This window comes from Saccharomyces paradoxus (genome assembly GCF_002079055.1).
Source record: "Saccharomyces paradoxus strain CBS432 chromosome XII sequence".
Taxonomy (NCBI): Eukaryota; Fungi; Ascomycota; class Saccharomycetes; order Saccharomycetales; family Saccharomycetaceae; genus Saccharomyces; species Saccharomyces paradoxus.
Window position 1 is genome coordinate 420767 of NC_047498.1, and position 23175 is coordinate 443941.

At 37.3% G+C, this 23175-nt stretch overlaps 12 protein-coding genes and 1 non-coding gene across 13 annotated transcripts; 4 read left to right on the forward strand and 9 right to left on the reverse strand.

The window, feature by feature from the left end:
• Positions 1-255: 255 nt before the first annotated feature.
• On the reverse strand, positions 256-2595 carry ACF2 (endo-1,3(4)-beta-glucanase; the record flags this gene model as incomplete). Its single annotated transcript, XM_033912021.1, has 1 exon — positions 256-2595. The coding sequence occupies one exon, from the start codon at positions 2593-2595 to the stop codon at positions 256-258; it is 2340 nt and encodes a 779-aa protein (XP_033767912.1).
• Positions 2596-2738: 143 nt separating this feature from the next.
• Positions 2739-3344, forward strand: RMP1 (Rmp1p; the record flags this gene model as incomplete). Its single annotated transcript, XM_033912022.1, has 1 exon — positions 2739-3344. One exon carries the CDS (start codon positions 2739-2741, stop codon positions 3342-3344), a length of 606 nt encoding a protein of 201 aa, XP_033767913.1.
• A 49-nt stretch (positions 3345-3393) lies between these two features.
• SPE4 (spermine synthase) lies at positions 3394-4296 on the reverse strand (the record flags this gene model as incomplete). Its single annotated transcript, XM_033912023.1, has 1 exon — positions 3394-4296. The coding sequence occupies one exon, from the start codon at positions 4294-4296 to the stop codon at positions 3394-3396; it is 903 nt and encodes a 300-aa protein (XP_033767914.1).
• Positions 4297-4440: 144 nt separating this feature from the next.
• On the forward strand, positions 4441-4629 carry SPAR_L01940 (uncharacterized protein; the record flags this gene model as incomplete). Its single annotated transcript, XM_033912024.1, has 1 exon — positions 4441-4629. One exon carries the CDS (start codon positions 4441-4443, stop codon positions 4627-4629), a length of 189 nt encoding a protein of 62 aa, XP_033767915.1.
• A 109-nt stretch (positions 4630-4738) lies between these two features.
• On the reverse strand, positions 4739-5038 carry SMD3 (mRNA splicing protein SMD3; the record flags this gene model as incomplete). The annotated part of the gene is made up of 1 exon (XM_033912025.1): positions 4739-5038. The coding sequence occupies one exon, from the start codon at positions 5036-5038 to the stop codon at positions 4739-4741; it is 300 nt and encodes a 99-aa protein (XP_033767916.1).
• A 186-nt stretch (positions 5039-5224) lies between these two features.
• Positions 5225-7984, forward strand: PEP3 (tethering complex subunit PEP3; the record flags this gene model as incomplete). The annotated part of the gene is made up of 1 exon (XM_033912026.1): positions 5225-7984. The coding sequence occupies one exon, from the start codon at positions 5225-5227 to the stop codon at positions 7982-7984; it is 2760 nt and encodes a 919-aa protein (XP_033767917.1).
• A 234-nt stretch (positions 7985-8218) lies between these two features.
• Positions 8219-10411, reverse strand: GID11 (Gid11p; the record flags this gene model as incomplete). The annotated part of the gene is made up of 1 exon (XM_033912027.1): positions 8219-10411. One exon carries the CDS (start codon positions 10409-10411, stop codon positions 8219-8221), a length of 2193 nt encoding a protein of 730 aa, XP_033767918.1.
• Positions 10412-11056: 645 nt separating this feature from the next.
• STM1 (Stm1p) lies at positions 11057-11893 on the forward strand (the record flags this gene model as incomplete). Its single annotated transcript, XM_033912028.1, has 1 exon — positions 11057-11893. One exon carries the CDS (start codon positions 11057-11059, stop codon positions 11891-11893), a length of 837 nt encoding a protein of 278 aa, XP_033767919.1.
• A 423-nt stretch (positions 11894-12316) lies between these two features.
• On the reverse strand, positions 12317-13192 carry PCD1 (8-oxo-dGTP diphosphatase; the record flags this gene model as incomplete). Its single annotated transcript, XM_033912029.1, has 1 exon — positions 12317-13192. One exon carries the CDS (start codon positions 13190-13192, stop codon positions 12317-12319), a length of 876 nt encoding a protein of 291 aa, XP_033767920.1.
• A 372-nt stretch (positions 13193-13564) lies between these two features.
• On the reverse strand, positions 13565-15310 carry SPAR_L02000 (uncharacterized protein; the record flags this gene model as incomplete). Its single annotated transcript, XM_033912030.1, has 1 exon — positions 13565-15310. One exon carries the CDS (start codon positions 15308-15310, stop codon positions 13565-13567), a length of 1746 nt encoding a protein of 581 aa, XP_033767921.1.
• Positions 15311-16151: 841 nt separating this feature from the next.
• On the reverse strand, positions 16152-18203 carry ACS2 (acetate--CoA ligase ACS2; the record flags this gene model as incomplete). The annotated part of the gene is made up of 1 exon (XM_033912031.1): positions 16152-18203. One exon carries the CDS (start codon positions 18201-18203, stop codon positions 16152-16154), a length of 2052 nt encoding a protein of 683 aa, XP_033767922.1.
• Positions 18204-18618: 415 nt separating this feature from the next.
• Positions 18619-18948, reverse strand: RNH203 (Rnh203p; the record flags this gene model as incomplete). Its single annotated transcript, XM_033912032.1, has 1 exon — positions 18619-18948. One exon carries the CDS (start codon positions 18946-18948, stop codon positions 18619-18621), a length of 330 nt encoding a protein of 109 aa, XP_033767923.1.
• Positions 18949-19276: 328 nt separating this feature from the next.
• Positions 19277-19348, reverse strand: SPAR_Ltrna6Q. Its single transcript has one exon. It is a non-coding gene; the product is annotated as a tRNA-Gln (tRNA).
• Positions 19349-23175: the final 3827 nt, after the last annotated feature.

Genomic DNA, 23175 nt, shown 5'->3' on the forward strand with positions numbered 1-23175 from the left:
AAATGACAGAAGCACTCAATATGCTAATTAAAATTACAGGAACGAGACTGCACTATGGTCACGGAGAATATAATATGCGCGGCAGAATGAGGTGTGTTATGTTAAAATTTGGGGACTTCCACCGCTGTTGTACAAATTTGTGTTATAGATGAAGAAGGTTAGGAACCAATAATCATATTAAAGAGATCATTCTATAAAGAATCTTTATCTTTGTCCTTATAATAAGCTAGGAATACGTATATATATTTCTGGCACCTAAGAGAAGGCACCTGAATAAGCCAAAGACCAAGTTAAGCTTTGCCCATTGTCTAGAAAATTTTTGTTGAAATCCGGCTGACTGAAAAAGTCATACGAAAATTTTGGATCAAGCAAAGCCATATTCAACATGATTATGCCTTTCCAACCGTCATTCACTTGATCAATTATCGGCTGCATTTTTTCTTCCCACTCCTCCTTCACAAAATTTGGTGTTCTAACCCATGAAGATGCAGATGTTATAGGAATGGCATGAATCATATGAATGTACTGAGGCTCCATGCCAAAATATGTAGCGTGGTCAATTTTATTCTCGAATAGAATACCACTGACTTTATTACTGGTAAATTCTTTCGGTTGAATAGCATTATTACTTTCGTACAGGAAGTAGCTCTGAAAAACATTTCTCATGATGCCGAGTTGCAAGTTCGCTATGTCGACCAGCTTAGAATTTCCAGTTACCAACCCCCACAATTTTATCGCATAGCAAGAATTAACATCTTCTGAGGTAGATTCCTCATCTTTACCATCGCCACTCGGAAATAGTCCCTTGGCCCATGAATGGCCATTAAACCAATCAAATGACCTAAATTGAGGAAAGTACGGATCATCGCTATCAGCACCAGAGTAATCTCTAATCAAACACTCAACCCAATCTCTGTTATTTTCTAGCCAGGAGTTATTAGTAACACCATTTAAATCAGTATCGACTAAAGAGATAATGGCGGCTGTTATGACATGGTAAGAGTAATGAAAGTGATGATCATTGTAGTAAGAATTACCAAAGTCTTGACTAGAAGAGCCAGATGAAATTACGCCTTTCCAGGTAATGTCATAATTCAAGGGTAAAACTTGCTGATTGCTGATAAACCTCTCCATTGCATTAGTCAGTTTAGATAATAATTCTCTTGTTAAATTTTTATCACGAAGGATGTAATGCGTTACATAAAGAATCCACGCATACTTTGCAAGTATTTTGCCAGAAAAATACATAGAATCTATGTTTGATTCTTGCTGAGGGTCACTAAGTTGAATCTCTTGAACAGCGGCTTCTCGAATTTTAGATAGCTTTTCCTGACTGTAATTAGCTTTCTTATTCAAAGATAGGGCAATAGGTTCAAATCCTAATTCTTGGGGCACCTGTACCTGCATATCAAAACTGTTTGTGAGGTAACCGGTCATTAAGCCTTTAACCGTAGAATCCAAATTAGAGGCGATTTCCCGTTCCTGCATTTCTGCCGTGAATGCAGCTTTATGATGTGGCAGAGCATACATTAATGTAGTGCCAGACTGCGAGTAGCCTGCAACCGTATAGTTAAATCTATAATTTGTGAGCTGTTCATTAACAGTTTGCCCTAATAAGTCGCACGATACTGGATAACAGCCTGCTGCCATATCAATATTGGGAACGGAATCTCCAGATAATTGACAAATAAGAACATCTATTTTATGAGAAGATATTATTGTATTGTTGTTGGGTAATGAAATTTGAAAATCTTGTGGAAAAGAGTGATTGGGTGACGTCAGATAAAGGGACCAGTTTCTATTATCTTCAAGTTGTATATTATACTTAACATATCTTTCATTCACACTCAAACGCTCTAAGCTCCTGAAACCAACAGCGCTTCTTAATTCAAAACCTAAATCGTGGTAAATAGCCGTGACAAAGCCCATCCCTTGAACCAACGGGAATTCTATAAACTGGGAATTACTTAAGGACATCAGCAAGCGCATGGACATATGTTTCATGTCTCGGAATTCAGGCTTAATATCATTTGCAGAGCCGAATTCCCTTGCCTTGAATATAAATGATTTTATATTTGTGGGATTGAAGTAGAATCTGGGAGGATTTGTAGTTGTATCGAAAACCTTTTGAGAAGCTAAAGTATGATTGGCGGCTAAGCCAAACAATTCTGGGTCACGAGAAAACCAAAGTGAATAAGGATGTGTCCATATCGGTTGTGTATTATCCTCTAGTAACATGTTTGTGTAAAACTTGTTTGTCTCCAATGGATCAACAGTTTGATCATCAATATTCGGCTTTGGTACCGGATGTTGAACAATATTGAAGACAGAAGGAGGGGCCTTCAAGTTAGAAAGGACAGGAGATTGAAAAATGTTGTCGCTACTCATTTGAGTATCGGCTAAGGGTTCAGAGCTGCCTGATATGTGCAATGATTCATCTGCAACCATACTGTCTCGAGGTTTATAGGGATTCTCAGAAGAACAAATTGGTCGCTGAACATTTACGCGAGGCGGTAAGGAAGGAGCTCCTTTATTAGCAGTATCAGCAGGCCTATTAGGAACGGGTGGAGGGATGCCTTGCCTATTATACCACATCTTTTTGGTTTTCCTGTTATTTGTCTTTGTTTTGTGATACTAGTACTTTTCAGAAAATTGAGAGCTATAGTTTCCAAGAAAAAAACTTCTGAGAGATATGCACCAGAAAGTGGTGTACACGGGAAAGAAAAAACTGAAACAAAATGGATGAGATGAATAATGTGATACGGTCCCTGGAGCAAGAGTATCGGTTGATATTGCTGCTGAATCATAGGAACAAGAATCAACACAGAGCGGCTAGTTGGTATGGATCGTTCAATGAGATGAAAAGAAATTGCGGACAAATAATAAAGCTTCTTAGCTCGAGAAGATTACAAGCCAAACGCCTTAGAGATGTCGAGTGGGTCAAGTTACACAGGCTTTTACAGAGGGCGCTTTTTAGACAGTTGAAGAAATGGTATTGGCAGTTCAATGGCGTAATTGCGCTTGGGCAATTTGTAACGTTAGGTTGTACACTAGTGACATTGCTGGCGAATGTGAGGGCTCTGTATATGAAATTATGGGAGGGGAATAACAGTGAGTTTATAAGGTGTGGATGCTCAACGAAGAACTTTCCAAAGGCAAAAGACAAACAGGCTATGAGCAGTGTTGAAGAGCTCGGAAATATTATTGATGAAGATATTGGCGACACCATTAGAGAAAACGAGCTAGTGATAACGCCAATGCCAGATTCTGTGCCAGAGAACGGTAAGAAGAAAAAGAAGAGAAAAAAGAAGAACAAATCAGCCATTGATGGCATATTCGGTTAAATATACAAGTAAATAGACTTTTTAAAATAATAATATCAATATTAAATGATCATTCGTTAATAATCTTTTCAGCCCAAGTAGGCAAAACAAATGCACTCGAATGTATTTGAGGGTTGTAGTATTTTAGTTCCTCTTGTTCTTGTTCGGTCATCTTTCTTTGCGGAATGTTCAACGGTATATTGGCATTATTACCACAAACGATTAAACCTAGTTGGCCAGATGTATAGGTCGGAACCATGGTATAGCAATATTCTGTATTAGGAAACACTGTTTTGGCTGTGTTTTTCAAATGGCGTAAGTAATCTAGATTCAACCAAAAATTTTCAGAGCTTTGCATAATGACGACACCATTGGGATTCAAAGCATCTTTTAACAGTTCGAAATACCTCTCTTGAAAAAACGCTTCAGCTGGACCTTCAGGGTCAGAACTATCAGTAATAATGACGTCGAATTTCTTATGGATGCCGGAAGCGCCTATATCTTGCAAGAACTGGAAGCCATCGCAAAGTTTCAGGTCCAACCTTTCGTCATCAAAAGCACCGTTACTCAATGTGGGCAAGAATTTCCTCGACAGTTCGATCACTGAAGAGTCAATTTCCACCATAGTGATATGTTCTACGCAGGTGTGCCTGGCTACTTCCCTCAATACACCTCCGTCCCCACCGCCAATGATAAGTACACGCTTGGGATTGGAATGCGCAAACATTGCGATATGCGTGATCATCTCTTGATAGGCAAACTCATCGAATTCTGTACATTGTACAATACCATCGAGGACCAACACAGTACCGTAGACCCTATTATGGAAAATCAAGATGTTCTGAAATTCACTTTGCGCTTCATAAAGTATTGAGTCCACGGCCATAGTAAAGGCTTGGCCTGGAAAATTCTTATCACTGATCTCTCTAAACCATCCATCTTTGATGTAGGGATGCTGCGAACTATTGACCATATTGTTTGACTGGGACTCTCACTCTATCCTGCCTGTCTCATCGGCTTTTTGATATTTTATTTTGAGCTGAAATCAGTAGCAACTTGAAAAATTTTGAGATAACCTTAAAAAGGATTCAATAATGAAAAGAAGCCCAGAGTAGCCATGGACAGGGAAGAGAAGAAAAAGACTACAGCGTCAGTAGAGCATGCCCGGATGTTGCAAAATGAAATACAACAGTTATTTGCTCAATTGCAGGATATGAATTCCCAGATTCGCTGCGACCTTAATGAGTTTGAACAAATAAAGGAATCTTCCACAACAGCGAATTCAACCACGAACAGTGCTAACTGATACATTTATATTAAAATATTTTTACATAAACAATACTAATAATATATATTTACCCCCCACAAAGTCGGATAGGCTTTTGAATGCGCTTCTATCATCATATTTTCTATTTTCACCTTCTCTTGGGTCCTCTTATGGGTGGCATAGGTCTTGATGAGTTTTTTTTGAATAATGGTGCATTTTTTAAGAGATCTGGGACAACGATGAATTTGATCTGCGACCCACGTACGAATATTTGATCCATGTGCGTTACGGCTCCCTGAGGTTCTGTAGCTACTACGTCTCTTAGCTGTACGTTCATGCTATCTTCGCTTTCAACAAGTTTACCACGGTAAGTTGCTCCCGTTGTTAGTTCGAGAGAGACAATATGTCCCTGTGCCTCATTTAGTAGCTTTACTGGTATTCCATTCATAGTTACCGTTCTTGATACGTGGTTCGCAGCGCTTCTTGGTTCTGTTCGTATTGCTCTTCTAAGAATTTTTTAACGATTTCAAAAATATCGAATCTATAAAACGAAAGAAATAAAAAGCTGGTGTCCTTAGAAAAGCCAAAAGTTAAACGTTTATTGAGAAATAAAAAGAGAAACTACAGGAATATAATGATAAAAACACGTATAGAGGAAGTTCAGTTACAATTCCTCACAGGAAACACAGAACTTACGCATTTAAAAGTCTCCAATGATCAACTTATAGTAACGACACAACGGACAGTTTACAAAATAAATTTACAAGATCCAGCTATCGTCAATCACTTTGACTGCCCATTAAGTAAGGAACTAGAATCTATAATGAATGTCTACGTTTCACCGATGGGTAGTATCATTTTTATTCGAACCAACTTTGGTCGGTATATGTTGTTAAAGGATGGCGAATTCACTCAACTAAACAAAATCAAAAATCTCGATCTTAGCTCGTTACATTGGATCAACGAAACCACCTTCTTGATGGGGATCAAGAAGACGGCCAAGCTGTACCGAGTCGAGTGGACGGGAAAGGATATAATCACGAAGCTGTGGTATGAAAACAAGAAACTCTCTGGTGGAATTGATGGCGTTGCGTATTGGGAAGGTTCTCTGCTATTAACTGTGAAAGACAATATCTTATACTGGAGAGACGTAACGAATATGAAATTTCCTTTAGTATTACCGGATGAATCTGAGCAATTTGAAAGGTTAAAACATCACGCTATAAAGAAATTTGATTCGTATAATGGGCTCTTCGCTTGGGTCACATCCAGTGGCATTGTCTTTGGCGACTTAAAAGAAAGGCAAATGGAAAAAGAACCTGATTCTTCTAATAACCTTGGAAAATTCTTATCGTCATCGAAAGTTCTACTTAATTTCGAGCTACCTGATTATCAGAATGATAAGGATCACCTTATTAAGGATATAGTTTTGACTGCTTTCCACATTCTGCTTTTGAGAAAAGACACGGTTACGATGGTGAGTCAACTAAATAACGACATAGTGTTTCATGAAGCTATACCGAGACATCAGTTTACTAACTCCGACACTGATAGCAATGAAAAATTTCTGGGCCTAGTAAGAGATCCGGTGAAAGAAACGTTCTGGTGTTTCTCCAACATAAATGTTTTTGAACTAATCATCGAGAATGAATCTAGTTCGGTATGGAATTTGTTAGTTCAAGATAATAAATTCGACAAAGCCCTTTCATTGAAAGGGCTAACAGTGAGGGAAATGGAAACTATAAAATTCTCGAAAGCAATGTACCTGTTTCATACTGCTAAGGATTTTCATTCAGCTGCTCAGACCTTGGGAAGCATTAAAGACCTGTCACATTTCGGCGAAATCGCATTAGATTTTCTCCAAATAAAAGATTACAATGACTTGAATGTGATATTGATAAAACAGTTAGATAATGTTCCCTGGAAATCAACCCAAGTTGTTTTGTCAAGTTGGATTGTTTGGAATTTCATGAAGCAATTGAATGACATTGAATTAAAGATAAACACAATTAAGCCAGCCTCCGCTGATGAGGACAGTTTACTGAATTGGAATCTGAACCTCAAGGAGAAATCGAATGAACTAACAAAGTTTTTGGAAAGCCATTTAGAAACGCTCGATAATGAAACCGTTTATCAGATAATGTCTAAACAAAATCGGCAAAATGAATTACTAATTTTTGCTAAGTTAATTAACGATATGAAATTTTTATTATCATTTTGGATTGACCAAGGCAATTGGTATGAGTCCTTGAAAATTTTGCTGACAATAAATGATCATGATCTAGTTTATAAATACTCTTTGATTCTCTTATTGAACTCGCCAGAGGCTACTGTGTCAACGTGGATGAAAATCAAAGATTTAGATCCAAACAAATTAATTCCAACAATTCTAAAATCTTTCACAAATTGGCAAAATAACTCCAAACTGATTACTAACTTATCAGAATATCCTGAAAATTACTCACTGACATATTTGAAGTGGTGCGTTAAGGAAGTCCCGAAAATGTGTAATCCAATAATATACAATTCGATCCTTTACATGATGATTACCGATCCAAAAGGCGATATGATACTAGAAAATGATATAATTAAATTCATGAGATCAAATGAAAACAGATTTGATCTAAATTTCCAACTGCGATTATCTTTAAAATTCAAGAAAACAAAAGCATCCATTTTTCTTTTAACACGTTTAAACCTATTCGAGGATGCTATTGACTTAGCATTAGAAAACAATTTGATCGATGATTGTAAAATAATTGTGAATGATGAGGTTCTTATAGAGGATTATAAACTAAGAAAAAGATTATGGTTGAAAATTGCAAAATACTTATTACTTTCAATGAAAGACATAGATATAAAGCAATTAATTCGAACAATTTTAAATGATTCCAATGAAGTTTTAACAATTAAAGACCTTTTGCCGTTTTTCAACGAGTATACTACGATCGCTAACTTGAAAGAAGAATTGATTAAGTTTTTAGAGAATCACAATATGAAAATGAACGAGATTTCGGAAGACATAATAAATTCTAAGAATTTGAAGGTGGAAATAAATACAGAAATTTCCAAATTTAATGAGATCTACAGGATTTTAGAACCAGGTAAATCTTGTGATGAGTGCGGTGGATTTTTACAGATCAAAAAGTTCATTGTTTTCCCCTGTGGCCACTGTTTTCACTGGAACTGTTTAATCAGGGTAATATTAAATTCAAATGATTATAACTTAAGACAGAAGACGGAAAAATTCCTAAAGGCCAAAAACAAACATAATTTGAACGATTTAGAGACTATCATTGTGGAGAAATGTGGATTATGCAGTGATATCAACATCAACAAAATTGATCAGCCAATTTCTATGGATGAAACAGAGTTAGCTAAATGGAATGAATAGTAATGTTTTTTTAATTGGGCTGATAGATACAAAATTAGAGGAAGGAAGATAAATATTATTACTATTATCCGACTAGAATATGTGTCGAGTATTTACTTACCTAAATAGCCAAAAAGTAAAAAAATGCGTATCAAAATGAATAAAACCTAAAATTATCAAGGAATGAATAACAACCTGTTTTTTTATGAGTAACGAAAGGGTAAATTAAAATCAAAATATATGGATGGCAGAAGTTCAGCATAAGTCATAACTAGAAAAACTTCTTCTTGCCCATGAATTAATATTCCACCTCATAATGCCGTAATCGGTACCTATAATCAAAGAGCTCCCATTTCTGTCTTCAACCCAATCAATACCTGATATATTGTTTTCCTCTAAGAATTCATTACTTTCTTGAGTTGTAATCACCGGCCTTCTCAAAAAATTTGATGTGCCTCTATTACTCCTACTATTAGTAGTGAAATTGTCATTATCTGACGGTAAGTCTGGTGTTGAAGGTGGTCTGAGAAAACTTTCAAAAGCTCTTGCTGAAAGACCATGATAATCTGAAGAAACACGATATGTTGAGTGAACATCATTGTAAGCCTCATAATACTCATCATCTTCAAAAACATCATTGTTAGCTTGCTGGTGAGAAAGAATTAATGGGTCAATTAAATTTTGAGGTGCAGAATTTGACGACGAAGTTGCGGTAGAATCAGTAGCAGGAGAGCCGAGTCTTGTGTTGGCATCGTTATTGGAAGAATCAGCAGTTGGTGCCGAGGTCGATACTCTTCTTACCCTAAATGAACATCGTCTCTTGTATGGATGAGACATATCACTTGATGAATTACTTTGTGAAGAAAAGAGGACTGATTCGTTACTAATTTTATCCATGACTTTCGGAAAAGGTAGAATTTGCGGTTCCAAATACTTTTTTGGGATCCTTTGGGCCATAGTAATCCATGGTTCTGTTGATACATTCGGCAAAGAAGGCAATGAAAACCTTCTTCTCGATAAAGAACGGTAATCCGCCTCTTGGAATTCATTTTTGCTATCGTTACCATCATTTCCGTTGTTACTATTCGTAGTGAATTTCGGATTTGTATTATGCTTCTGTTCGTTTATATATTCCATATTAACTTTGTCAGGAATCACAATAACTTGGTGGTTAACATAGTTTCTTGTATCTACAACGTGTACTCTGCCTTGGTGTTCAGAAATGAATAATAAATCATCTAGGCCATAACTGAACCTACAGACTCTAAATGCGCCGTTATGAGAATGTGGTCTAGTTGAACTAATTTCTGCCATGGGAGTAGCCATATTTCTGATATCATAAACTGCGCAAGTACCATTTTGGAATACTGTTGCAAATTGCAAGTCGTTCTCGGAAAAGCAGTTATAAAACCCATGGTCTGAATTTGGCGCTTCATATATGTTTTCAGTATATTCTGATTCATCAGGCAATGCAAATCGTGGTATCCGTCTAAAGCGATGGGCAGAACTACCCCAAGTAGGATGGTTGTCATAATGTAAGGAAAATTGGTTGGTTAATTCATTTTGGTTGTAAACAGCAAATTTATTGGAATCACCAGACACCACCATCATTTGACCATCATGTGACAAGGAAGCGTTGTTCAAAGGGAACTTTAAATCCGCATAACGCTTCACTAGTGTTACATCCCTGTTACTCACGTCGCATTGATAAAGATGACCATCATTATTACAAGCGAAAAGATCAAACTGCGTAGAAGCCCTGTCATAAAGTGTGACACAGTTATTAATAAACTGGCCCAAGGTAAACGTCATCATCGTTTCAGTTTCTTGATTATAGAACTCCACAATACCTTTCCAGATATTAGGATTCGAATAATGTGAGTTTATCGGGAAACTAATGTTTTTGGAAATGTTAATCGGTTGAGAAGGCGGAGGTAACGCAATATTTGCATCTTGAGCTAAACGGTTCCAATTAGAAGGAAACCCCTTATCATCAGAACCGATGAGGCCACCACAAACAGTCAGCCCATTTAATTCAGTGAAACATCTTGGCTTGAAGTTGAACTCTACCAGTTTCTCGGAAGGAACATGTAAATTTCTGGAAATAAACGAGCCTGTTGCCTTGGATCCCCTTGTAGACGCCCTTTCATTGGAGTTTTTACCACTGTTGCTTGGTTGAATAGAATTATGTCGCCTTACTGGCGACCTCAACGCGGAAGAATCCGTATCTAGTACTCTTATCGAATGATCGTAGATATAGTACAGTTTGCTCTGATTCATTGATCCCGGTTTGATACAATCCCGTAATTGCCAATGGTTTATGGAAACCTTAGCATCGTAGAGTTCCAAAGCAGGCATCATATAATTTTGGTAGACCTTATCAGACCCAGTGTTTAACCGTTCATCTTGCAGCGCCTCCTTAGATTGCCCCGTGCCATCAATGGTCATTCTTTAAGACGTATACTTTGTATGTTATTGCTGTTTTTCTTCCACTCAACTCGATCTTGCTTATTGTTGCTTAATCAGCAAAAGTTTCGTAGCTATAATAAAATCGTAATACACATTTAATCCAGAGTTTTCCTCCTCCTCACTATCTGATCATCATCCCCTTATTGCCTCAGAAAAAAAGAGCTTACTCCGCTTTAAAGCCGCTCATTATCACGTGATACCAATTATCAGCCGTTCAAAATGTGGCGCTATCATGACTATCATATTAAGCGGGTAACATATACGTTTAGAATGATAAAAAAGTGAAATTATTGGAATGGAAAGTGTTCCCAAAAGTTCGCACCAACGCAAAAAGAAATTTTTTTTCAATTTGATATCATCGTTGCGTAGACGAAGCCCTAACTGAGTAAAGAAATTATATAGTATTTTCCTTGTAATATTTGATTTTGAGTTGATATCCCCTTTGCTCTTCTTTCTTCCTTGGCTTGTTTCACTTGTTTGCTTGCTTCATCATAGAAATTTTTTTCTTTCTGCTTCATAGTTTTAAATTAGAAGTTATCTCTTTGCAAATTTCTCTTCCCCCACAGAATTCTTTTAGAGGTGAAGTAGAAATAAACCAAGAAAGCATACACATTTTTATTCTCAATGTCCAACCCATTTGATTTGTTAGGTAACGACGTCGAAGACGCTGACGTTGTGGTTTTGCCACCAAAGGAAATCGTCAAGAGCAACACTTCCTCCAAGAAAGCTGACGTCCCACCTCCATCCGCTGACCCATCTAAGGCCAGAAAGAACAGACCAAGACCTTCCGGTAATGAGGGTGCTATCAGAGACAAGACCGCTGGTAGAAGAAACAACAAATCAAAGGACGTCACTGACTCTGCCGCAACCAAGAAGTCCAACACTAGAAAGGCCACTGACCGTCACTCTAGAACTGGTAAGACTGACACCAAGAAGAAGGTTAACCAAGGTTGGGGTGATGACAAGAAGGAATTGAGCGCTGAAAAGGAAGCCCAAGCCGACGCTGCTGCTGAAATTGCCGAAGACGCCGAAGAAGCTGAAGACGCTGGTAAGCAAAAGACCACTCAATTGTCTTTGCAAGACTACTTGAACCAACAAGCTAACAACCAATTCAACAAGGTTCCAGAAGCTAAGAAGGTTGAATTAGACGCTGAAAGAATTGAAGCTGCTGAAAAGGAAGCTTACGCTCCAGCCACCAAGGTCAAGAACGTTAAATCCAAGCAATTGAAGACCAAGGAGTATTTGGAATTTGATGCCACTTTTGTTGAATCCAACACCAGAAAGAACTTTGGTGACAGAAACAACAACAACAACAACAACAACAACAGAAACAACTTCAACAACCGTCGTGGTGGTAGAGGCGCTAGAAAGGGTAACAACACTGCTAACACTGCTAACTCTGCTAATACCGTTCAAAAGAACCGTAACATTGACGTTTCTAACTTGCCATCTTTGGCTTAAACCTTATATATGAATAATTCCAACTGAAAGAATCCAATAACAGTGTTCTACTTTCTGTTTCTATTACTATTATTATTTTAATTGGTTATTTACTATATAATTTGCAAGTGAAGATGATGCTGGCAAACCAAAAAATATAATTGGGTTGACATCCAATCGAGAATATGACATATCATTTTGTTTTATTTAAGCAATAAAAAATAAATGACTTCTAATTTACTTTTAAATTTTTCTCCTTTCTTCTCCTTCTGAAATGTGCAAGTGTGTAGTTTTTTTTTTTGGTAAAGGTTTCATAATTGATCATTGATCATTCCTCATTAAAGACCTTTTTTTCCTATTGAGTAACAATATCTAATAATTCTTTTTCTCATCTTGAATTTCATTAAGAGTATTTTTGGCAAGGCATAATATTACAGCTTATTTTTACCAAAGGGACCGGCGCTCTAGCAGGTGTTTCATATAGTATTCAGGAATCACATCGCTATATTTTAACTTCCTGTCACCGTTGATCATACCAACTTCCCATTCACTTCTTCCGCTTGGTTGCATTTGATTACCATAGTCGTGCAGTCCAACTATTAAATCTTCGTGTCCTAGTTCTCTTTTCAACTTTTCGTTCATTAATCCGTTAGCTATACATGAAACATCAAATAACATTTTGCATGTCAATCCCCATAAGTCCCTGAATCTGAAAATGGCCCCATCAACGCCGTCTTCGTCTGAACTTGATAAATCTTCTATGATTTGCAACCATGGCATTTCGTTTATATTTGCTACATGGAAATGATAATGCATGATCAACCATCTTATTCCACCCCAATTAAGTTTATACTCCTTCCGCTCAAAATACTCTGCTCGATAATTTTTAACATCTTCATCTCCTTCAGGAAGAAGATGTACGATTAAGTCATTGAGTGGCACAGAGAATAAAGAAGATGTTTCCCCAGGATTAAGCTTACCAAAAAACTTACAGATGTCTAAGGGAACTTCGTATTTATCCTCACCTTTTTCTAGCTTATCTTTGTAAAGAAAACACACCATTGGCTTAACACTCAAAAATGTTCTTGATAGGTAGCATGGCATATCCATAACTAAATTGTCTAGTCTCATTCCGAACTCCTTATGCAAGACCTCGGGATCGTGTGGTAATCCGATCTCCTCTTCAGCTTCCCTCCTGGCTACGCTTTCAAATGTTTCTTGGATAAAATCAGCCTTACCGCCAGGAAATGAAACATCACCCGAGAAGCTCCTCAATGTCCTTGAACGTTTAGTTAAAAGCACTCGTAGTTCGCCCTTCATTCCAATGAATAATAGTATTATTACCGCCGAATTCCTTTTAAAAGGCCATATTGAGCTCCGAGTGTATGGTGTCTTATGAAATTTGTATCTTATCAAGTTCTCTATTAGTTGCTTTGAGCTTAGCATCCTCCTCTACTCTAGTGCCATTGCAACTTCTTTTTTACATATGAAGTTCTCTTCAAATCAACAATACCGTGATCGGACTGCTATAAATAAAACTTACGCGGGTTCCCCACAACCTTACCCACAATACCCCAAAAAGAAATACAACGAATAACTAGGCGATTGAAAGATATCACTATCATTGAAAAAGAGAATATGTAAATTTATAATCAGCTACTCTTGTATATACTTGTAGGCCTACAGAATTAATCAAACCTTTAAATCAACCTTTAAAGTATATGTAACAACAAATGCCACAGTGATGAAAAGAATTGCATACTGTATAACAAATAAGACTGACAAACAGTTCATTTGGATATGATCACCACATGCCGGGGTATAAAAGGCTGTGAAATATACTTGAGCAGTAGCACTCGGCATGGACCATGTTAATATCATGTCAAATTTTCCTATGCGCGTATCTAGCCAATCGATTGAGTACAATTTATTTACCCATAGGACGCCAATGATGGGAATGACGATCAATCGAAAGCATGTCATCAATAATGCGGATTTAATAAATCCGGGTGGCAATGACTGAATTTCTAATCTTGCCAAGGTTCCACCCAGTAATAACAGCCCCAATGGAACACACGCATTTCCAATATATTCTGTGAAATCCATTAGGAAATTCAGAACGGGTTCTCCGTCAGGCGCCTTATGAACATGAACATATGTTGTTACGAAGCACGCCTTAACCCAGGGAATTAATGCACAAAAAATGCCTAGTATTGCCCCTAGAGATGCTGGCCTCAGGCAGTTTATGATGAAGTACTGTAACCATTTAAGATTGTGTTTTTCTAGAAACACAGAGAGGCCGCGCTTCTCATTACTATAACCGCTAGTACAATTTTCTTCTTCTGTAGAATTTCTGTCGGTAGTATCAGTGCACACATTACCAATACTTGCATTCCTGCTTCCAACTTCTTCAGTCAAGGAGAGTGGCCTTGATAAATCTAATTCTCCTTGTCTTATTTTTTCGGCAGCACTGTATTTTGAAATCAATTCACTCATATCTGCTTTCCTTTTCCTTATAGTACTTCTGCCACCGCTATTTTTTGATATAAGACTGTATGAGAAGGAATTGTCATCCATTCGCGAGAACTCCAAGGCACCTGGACTTGAATAAGTTGAGGAAACCCTATATATTTCAGCATGTGGAAGATCATTTTCAACTTTAAAGGCTGCACCAATCGATCCTCGAAGAGTTGACCCTTTATAAGGTTTGATGTGGCCAGTAAAATCTTCGCAATATGCCCGTGGTGTCATTTCATTTGTAGTGATAGAGTTACAAGACAAATCGCTATTATTTCTCGTATCCTCCGATTGATAGGTATTTGTAGGACGTGCGATATTTGGTAACTTTGTCAGTCCAGTAGGTTTGTAATCATCGTTGGCGGGGCTTGCTGACGGAGTAATATTCTCGCTATCTGATTCTTCTGTATCTCTAAAATCAAGCCCGACCACTCTCCACATTCCAAAATTCATCATTAGGAAACTTTGAATGAATAGAAAGATACACGAATAAGCAACTCCTTTATCAGCTTCATCGGCAGTAAAGATAGAGCCATTTCCCATGCTCTGAATATAAGCAATAGGTAAATCTGATATATTTGGGAAGAAACCGGCAAATATGAGGCCCCAGAAGAACTTTTTAGGTACAGTTGTAGCAAATGTAGTAAATAAGGCGCCGGTGGCACCTAGAACAAACAAAATGAAGGCAGAAAGTATGATCACTCCAATCTCCTTGATATCCCTCCATGAAATATTGGATACAATTTTGTTAAAGGTCAAACAAGGCAAAATAGCATTAACAACCATATTTGATATGCCTTTAGCATTTTCCATAGAAACAATATCGAACTTAGCTAGCAAATAGCCAACAAGCATAATGGTGTATATTTTAAATATAGGTTTTAATGCAATGTAAATAGCGGCACCCAGAGTAAGAGACATCCTGGTTCATTTATTGTAGTATTAGAAAATCGTTCCGGCATACAAAAATGGTAGATTTTCGATCAGGCCACATGTAGAGTTAGTAAACGCTACGTAACAGAAAAATATTAAATGAGTACTGGTACTAGTTTTTTACCTTCCTCTAAGCTACAGACTTTGATGTAAATATAATTCACCTCAAGTAAATTTCGGCCCCAAAAAATATAGATATAGAAAAGGTAAAAAAAGATATAGTAGTTCCTCGACGTATGCATGCATACGGAGAAAACAATAAAGACGAGCTTTTATAACACCGACGGTGAAGTCTTCTCCCGAGTTTTGTGCCAAATAGCGCCGCGGAAAGTCAGCGCATTTTGCAACATGAACGTCGGAGGTCTCAGATTTTCTCGTAACCTCCTCGAGATACATCAGACTCTGGTATACATCCAGCGCGTACAAAGAACAATAACTCATTAGGTACTTTATTCAATTAACCCCGAGTTTCTGGAGGCGGTAATATCCTTTTACGCTATCCGGAGCGAAGAACTCCGTAATAATACATTTTTATTCCCCAGTACACGGATAAAGGGGAGGAGGGACTGTCTACGAATAACTAGATTGTATTTAGATATAATATATATAATAAGGTGCGTAAAAAATGGATATATATATATATATGTATATCACCAAGTGCATAAAGTCTTTGTATTTTCGCTTTCTTAGCAGATCAGTAAAACATCTTGTATTTTGAACTGATGGATAAATAGTAATTTTATAACTGAATAGAGCAAAGGTTGGGAAAATAGAAAATAGAAAAGGATGGAAATTTTATCTCATTATGAAATTTTTCTCAATTAAGAAGTTATTTCTTTTTTTGAGAAAAAAATTGGTTCTCCACAGCAGAAATGATGGCAGGAACAACTTCTGGGTTGGCCAAAGTGGTTAGATCACCTAGTTGTTCGGCCTCGTTAGAAGCAACTTTCCTTAAAACTCTTCTCATAATCTTTCCTGACCTTGTTCTTGGTAGGTCTCTTACTAGAATAATGGTTTTTGGTGAGGCGAAAGGACCAATTTCACCTCTAACTTGTAAGATTAACTCTCTACGTAAATTGTCTGGTGTAATATGTTCAGCATCGCCTTCAGTAGCATTGTTTTGTAGATAACCATCTTTTAGAGAAACATATGCAACAACGGTTTGGCCGGTCAATTCATCTGGGATACCAACAACAGCAGCTTCTGAAACGTTTTCGTGATTGGAAATAGATGCTTCAATTTCTGATGTGGATAACCTATGACCAGAAACATTTACGACATCGTCAACTCTACCCCTGATCCAGTAGTAGCCATCATGGTCCCTACCAGCACCGTCGCCTGTGAAATAGTGACCAGGGTAAGGTTTCAAGTAAGTATCCATATAACGATCGTGGTGGTTCCAAACAGATCTAGCCATGGATGGCCATGGGGATTTAACGGCAAGGACACCTTCTACGTCATTTCCTTCTAATTCTACACCTGTAACAGGATCAATGATACAAGCGTTGATACCAAAGAATGGTACGGTAGCAGAACCAGGCTTTGTTGGAACAGCACCTGCTAAAGGAGCAATTAAATGGGAACCAGATTCTGTTTGCCACATGGTGTCACAAATGACACAGTTCTTGTTACCCACTTTTTCATGATACCATTCCCATAAGTCTGGAGATATTGGTTCACCGACGGAACCTAATACACGTAATGAGGAAGTATCATATTTGGCAATTTCAGCTTCACCTACACGCTTGATTAATCTTAGTGCGGTTGGAGCGACATAGAAATGGGTTGCCTTATGACGTTGAATGATTCTCCAATATCTGCCATAATCTGGGTAGGCAGGAGTGGATTCAAAAATTATTGTAGCGGTACCCAAGGTTAATGGACCATATAGGGCATAAGTGTGACCAGTAATCCAGCCGACGTCACCTGCAGTAAAGAGGACATCTTCTGGGTGAATGTCGAAAACGTATCTGGTTGTTAAAGCGGCACCTAATAAATAACCACCCGTAGTGTGAACGACACCCTTTGGAGAACCAGTGGAACCGGATGTGTATAATAAAAATAGAGGATCTTCGGCATCGCATGAGACAGGAGGCAGGTAAGTTCTTTGCTTGGCAGCTTCTTCGTGCCACCAGTAATCTCTACCAGCCTTCATTGGGATACCTTCAGTACCAGTTCTTTGAAAGACCAAGATACGGGAAACTAAATCGACTCCGTTTAAACCTTCGTCAACAATCTTCTTGGTGTTGATGGTCTTACCACCTCTTTTACCTTCATCACAAGTGATGACCACTTTGGAATTAGCGTCAACCACACGATCTTTCAACGAACCAGCGGAGAACCCAGCAAAGACAACAGAGTGAATAGCACCAATACGAGCTACAGCCAACATAGCAATGACTGCTTCTGGAATCATTGGTAAATAGATAGCAACTGTGTCACCTTTCTTAACACCCCAGCTTTGCAAGACGCCAGCAATCTGGGAAACTTTTCTTAGTAATTCACCAAATGTGATAATTTTGTTGTCGGATTCATCATCAGCTTCGTAGATCAAAGCTGGCTTGTCGGGATTGGCAAAGGCGTGTCTGTCAACACAGTTGTAAGAGGCATTCAATTTACCATTTAAAAACCATGCAACATCACCATTGTTTAATGAACCGGATTGAACTTTGGTGTATGGAGCATCCCAATGCAAATATTCCTTAGCCATCTTATCAAAGAATTTTTCTGGCTCATTGATAGATTGTTGATACATTTCTTGATAATGTTGCATATCACTAACGTAACCCTTGCCGGGTTGACTGTTGTAAAAATGTTGAGGAGCTTTAAGAGCCTTTACGTTGTGGGCTTCATGAACCACTTTATGTTCCTTGATTGTCATACTTTATTATTATATTGATTTACTTTTCTATTTTCTGTTTGTATTTAACAATCACCAATCGCGGAGACACACAATTCAGAATTTGAACACTATATATATATATATATAAATATTCTAAGGTAGAGGTATATATAAGGTTCGATCAGGCTAAACGTGCGGTGCGATATCGTTGCCAAAATTCAGAACACTGTTTTCAATCTCGAAGTAAAAAACGATAAAAATTATCAACAAAACCAGTGACGAAGAAGTTCAGTCACGAAACTTTTTTGCCTCGTTCAAAAAAAAAAAAGCCAGCGGAATCGGCTACCGAATATCGGCAATAACGCTTCGGCCCCGGGAAACGCATATGAATAATTTTGGGTTAGTTTTATGCTATATAGCGAGTAGTTACGTGCAATATATGTAATGTTTATATTTACTGGTTGATGACATCGATGAGGGAGATCAATTCTTGTAAGCGCGCCAATTCGTTGCGGTTAGTACCCTCCCTTTCATAATTATTCACCGAAACTACCTTGCCAATTATTGTGTTTCCCGAGAAGATGGCGCCATTACTGAATGTATCAGTTGTGCTATCGCTATTGGCAGTTGTAACGAGCTTCTCCCTTTGCAGCTCCTTCCCTCGAAAGTAAACAGTATCTTCGAACTTATAATCCTTAAACTCTCCAGTTGGTCCTTCGTACTCGGTATAGAAGGGCATGAAATTGACTGTGTAAGTATCCAGATTCACGGCGTCTTTGGTCATTGCTGTTGTGCCTATTACTGTATCAGTATGCACTTGTATATTTTGCCCTCCGTGGTTTTATTTCACTGCCTGTTTGCAATTGGTGGTAGTTCTTGACGCGTTTTCTGTTTTTTCGATGAGGGTCGAACGGAGACAACTAAAAATGATCAGGGGAATACGGAATAACAATGCATATTTTAGGATGAATGGAAAAACACCTCTGCAGTAACAATGAAAAACCTTAGTGGATTTAAACTTCTTCAGGAAATATCGTTCAAAGCAATTGGCTAGCCAAAAATAAAAAAAAGTGTACAAGCACAAAGGATTCTCACGTCATCCTTCAAAAAGAAGGTCCTACCCGGATTCGAACCGGGGTTGTCCGGATCAAAACCGAAAGTGATAACCACTACACTATAGGACCAGGACTTCTTGATATTGCAGGTGTTTAAACTAATACACATCCTTATTCTCATAACAGGGAAAAACACTGGCACCTAACAAGATTTACAAGATTTACACGAATCTGCCGACGATTGTTTGGATTTTATTTTATTTGGGACGATATTAGGTATACAGAATATCCCGTAAATATTCTTCGAGGATACAGGAATCCATAATTATACATATTGTATTATTATGATTGTGTTTCGTTTGACATCATTCCATATTCTATACCAGCAATATTTGCATTTTGGTTTCCACTAGATTCTATGACTGTTTCTCAAAACTTATGCCCCCTGCTTGGCTTGTAAATGATAGTACCTACAATGTGCACACTAGTCAATAAAAGATGGTGGATTTGCTGGAACAGGTGGTCGTTGATGTTAACTTGAGTTGCTATAGTAACAATGAATGCTTTTATCGTATATTAGGGTACACCTCGTATACGTTTAGGTATGACTGTTCTTATTGCAGAATATTTAAATGTTATACGAGCAGTTCAGATAGTACTACGGGGGTCGAGCTAAAGATCTATTAGTTGAACCTTGGGGTGGTAGTAATATATATAGTATTGTGCGTCGTCAGATTAAACATTTCGTAACCGCCTGACTATTATTATATTGGTCATCCCTAAGATGAACCAATCGGCGTGTGTTTTATATACCTCTCTTATATATTATAAGGAGATCAACACCTCTTCTTCATTAATACTAATTACTAATTATCAACAGGATTCTTATTTAAACAACGACATTTAAAACGAGGAAGAAAAAATTATATTACTATATAGGATTATGTGGCCAATCCTTTCGATGATGCTGTATCCACAGTCACAGTATAACAGTCTTAGTCACCTTGTATTGATTAGCTATATAATCCTGCAGTGCCTGCTAAGTCCTTAGTCTGCGCGATAACTCCCCTGTCCCGAACTTTGAGAGCGCCATAGCAAACCGATAAAGCTGGCACAATTAAAGGTATCGGTGTTGTCAGGACTAGGGTGCCTTCTGTCTTTTCTTTTTTTCTCTTCGCTCCGTTATCTCCGATCGATTTTTATCGCTCGTTCAGTAAAACACTCCCCCGATATATATATAGCCTTTCTTTAAATTTGCTCCTTTATTAACTTTTTTTAAGGGAATAAAAGGAGAGTAAAAAGAATGACTAGGGTAATGCATGTAGCCGTATATTGACTCACTGATAGGGAAAAATGAAGATCCCTAATTATGATATCATTGTTACCCTCAGATGGCTCAGCAATACAGCTGGGATTGAAGAGTTCCTCACCACTCTTCATCCTGATAAGGACCGACTGATTGTTACAACTTTTTTATTCCAACTGGCTGTTGTTGAGTGAAATTAACCTTAGTAAACACAAAGACGATGACGCTGGGTGTTTCTATTCAGTGAAAGAGCTCGGTGAATTCCATGTCCCTAGCAACAATCTGCAATCATACACTAATTTTTGTAGCACAAGTGACCCCGTGAAGACATCTTTATTGGGCAGGATCGAGAACTTTAGTTACACGAAAATCTAATTGTTGCTTGTAGACTGTGTCTCAGGGGTTGCAGGACTTGAAAATATTTGTAGTGTTACTGCAATCAGTATTCATTTTAAAGGCCTTGCCAAACTTTGGGAAGAAGCACCTGTTATTGAGAATTAAGTGAATAATTAGATAATTGTCGGGATTCCATTGTTACTAAAGGCTATAATATTACATATATAGAATATACTAGAAGTTCTCCTCGAGGATATAGGAATCCACAAAAGGGAATCGATAGTTCTACATAGTGTTATTACTTTATCTTCTTTCCTTTTATACGTTGTCATTCATTATCCTATTACATTATCAATCCTTGCATTTCAGCTTCCATTAGATTGGATGACTGTTTCTCAATCTTTATGCCATCCTCTTGCACCGCATATTATAATATAATATTAAATAGATGATATTAGAATTTCATTCCAACAGTTATCTTGCTAAACATTTGCACGGATGGATTTTTCTACAACTTTTATTTTGTACATAACTATAAGGGTTTGAATGAGATTTTTATATTTAGGCGGAGGAACATTCTTTTAAAATAATATTTACTGTGAATACACGACGCGGATGATAATTTAGACTTTTGAATGAAATTTTTGACTCGGAAATGTATAGATTTGGAGCCTTAAGTGGCTAATCAAAGCCCAATTCATTCTATAAAAATCAGAAAACTCCGATGACAACATAATTATTCATATCATATTGTCGATTGTCATGTTGGGCTTAAGCAGGGGCAATACCCAAACCTGGTTACTACTTTCTTGTTTTAGTTGTAACCGAATGGATTGCCTATGATCGCCATTGGGGTCAACTTCGCGGTTTTAACCATAGAGAATAACTGTGGTAGTGCATTAGACTTTCAAATGGTTGCCTGTTCCCCCTGTACCGTACATTCAGCTTCATAAGAGTAGGTGTATATATACTTCTTTAAGTTGGCATAATGACCCCTTTGAATATTATTGTTTCCAAGTGTTTCCGTGAAAAACTCTTGAGTTGCAATAAAGTTTACTTGGGCTTATTTATATATATACTTAAAAAGAATATAAATAATTCTTGGGTAAGGAACGGAAACATAAGGATGTGTTGGCGAATCAAGTCATAGAAATTGAAAATTCGTATTAATTAAATATTCTAATTAGTTCGGGCTGGAAGTAAAGTAACAGTTTTAACGGTATGCTTATCAGTCATTAACACATCCAAGATCCTTTCTGATGGAATACGATATATTTCATATCTCTAAAAAAATTTGTGTTTTTTATTGAAGTTTATATTATATAATTCTCTTTTATTTTTCATTTCTATTAACATAACATTTAGCATGTTGCCATTTGTTGATAATTAGTATTTAGTATAATGATGAATTATTATTGATCTTCTTATATCATATAGTAGTGGTATATAAAGCGCACGCCGAATGGTTCATCATGATTATGACCAATATAATAATAAGTCAGGTAGTTACAAAATGTTTAATCTGACGACTCATATTACTCATATATATTACTAACGCCCCAATGTTCAATTAATAGGATCTTTAACTCAACTACACCACTGTCTGAGCAGCGTGACTAGCCTTTCCTCTATTTTACAATAGATACAGCCACACGTATTTGTATACGAACTGTACATTAGTAGCGGCGTGCACGTTTGATTTTAGCTTCTTTATTACGTTCATTACTGCTTAGCTAAAGGTTTATGCATTTCTTTCAGATATTCAAGAAAAAAACAACACAATTTTCACTATACCGCGTAATACATTTTTAGTTGACAGTGGACATATATTCAAAAAAAACTATTTGTCTTGCAAATATTTTCGCTGTTAAACTTTTTTTCTCATAGGATTCATGGTATGTCAGCAAAATATGGTCTCTTTCGATATTCTTGGGAGAAGAGAAAATCGTCTAATGGAGAATGGTCTGGACTAACCACCGGAATGAAGTATCCCTGGTTAAAGACTTCAACAACTATTACTGTGGGTAATATATGCTCATGTTTGCCGCTCTGGTGGTCAAAAAATAAAAAAAATCAAACTGCTCCATCAATCAAATTGTCCGGGCAAACTCTCTTGCGCTCGGGAAGCTCTGTAAAAGCCCTTCTTTTTCAGCCCGTCTTTGCAATGAAAAAAAAAAAACATATTGAAAAAAATATTGATAAAGGATAGCAATCATAAAATGATAAAATGAAATAATGTAAATGATACTCACCAACAGCTCATACACATCATACACCACTAACTTATGTGGACATACTACATATATATTGGTTT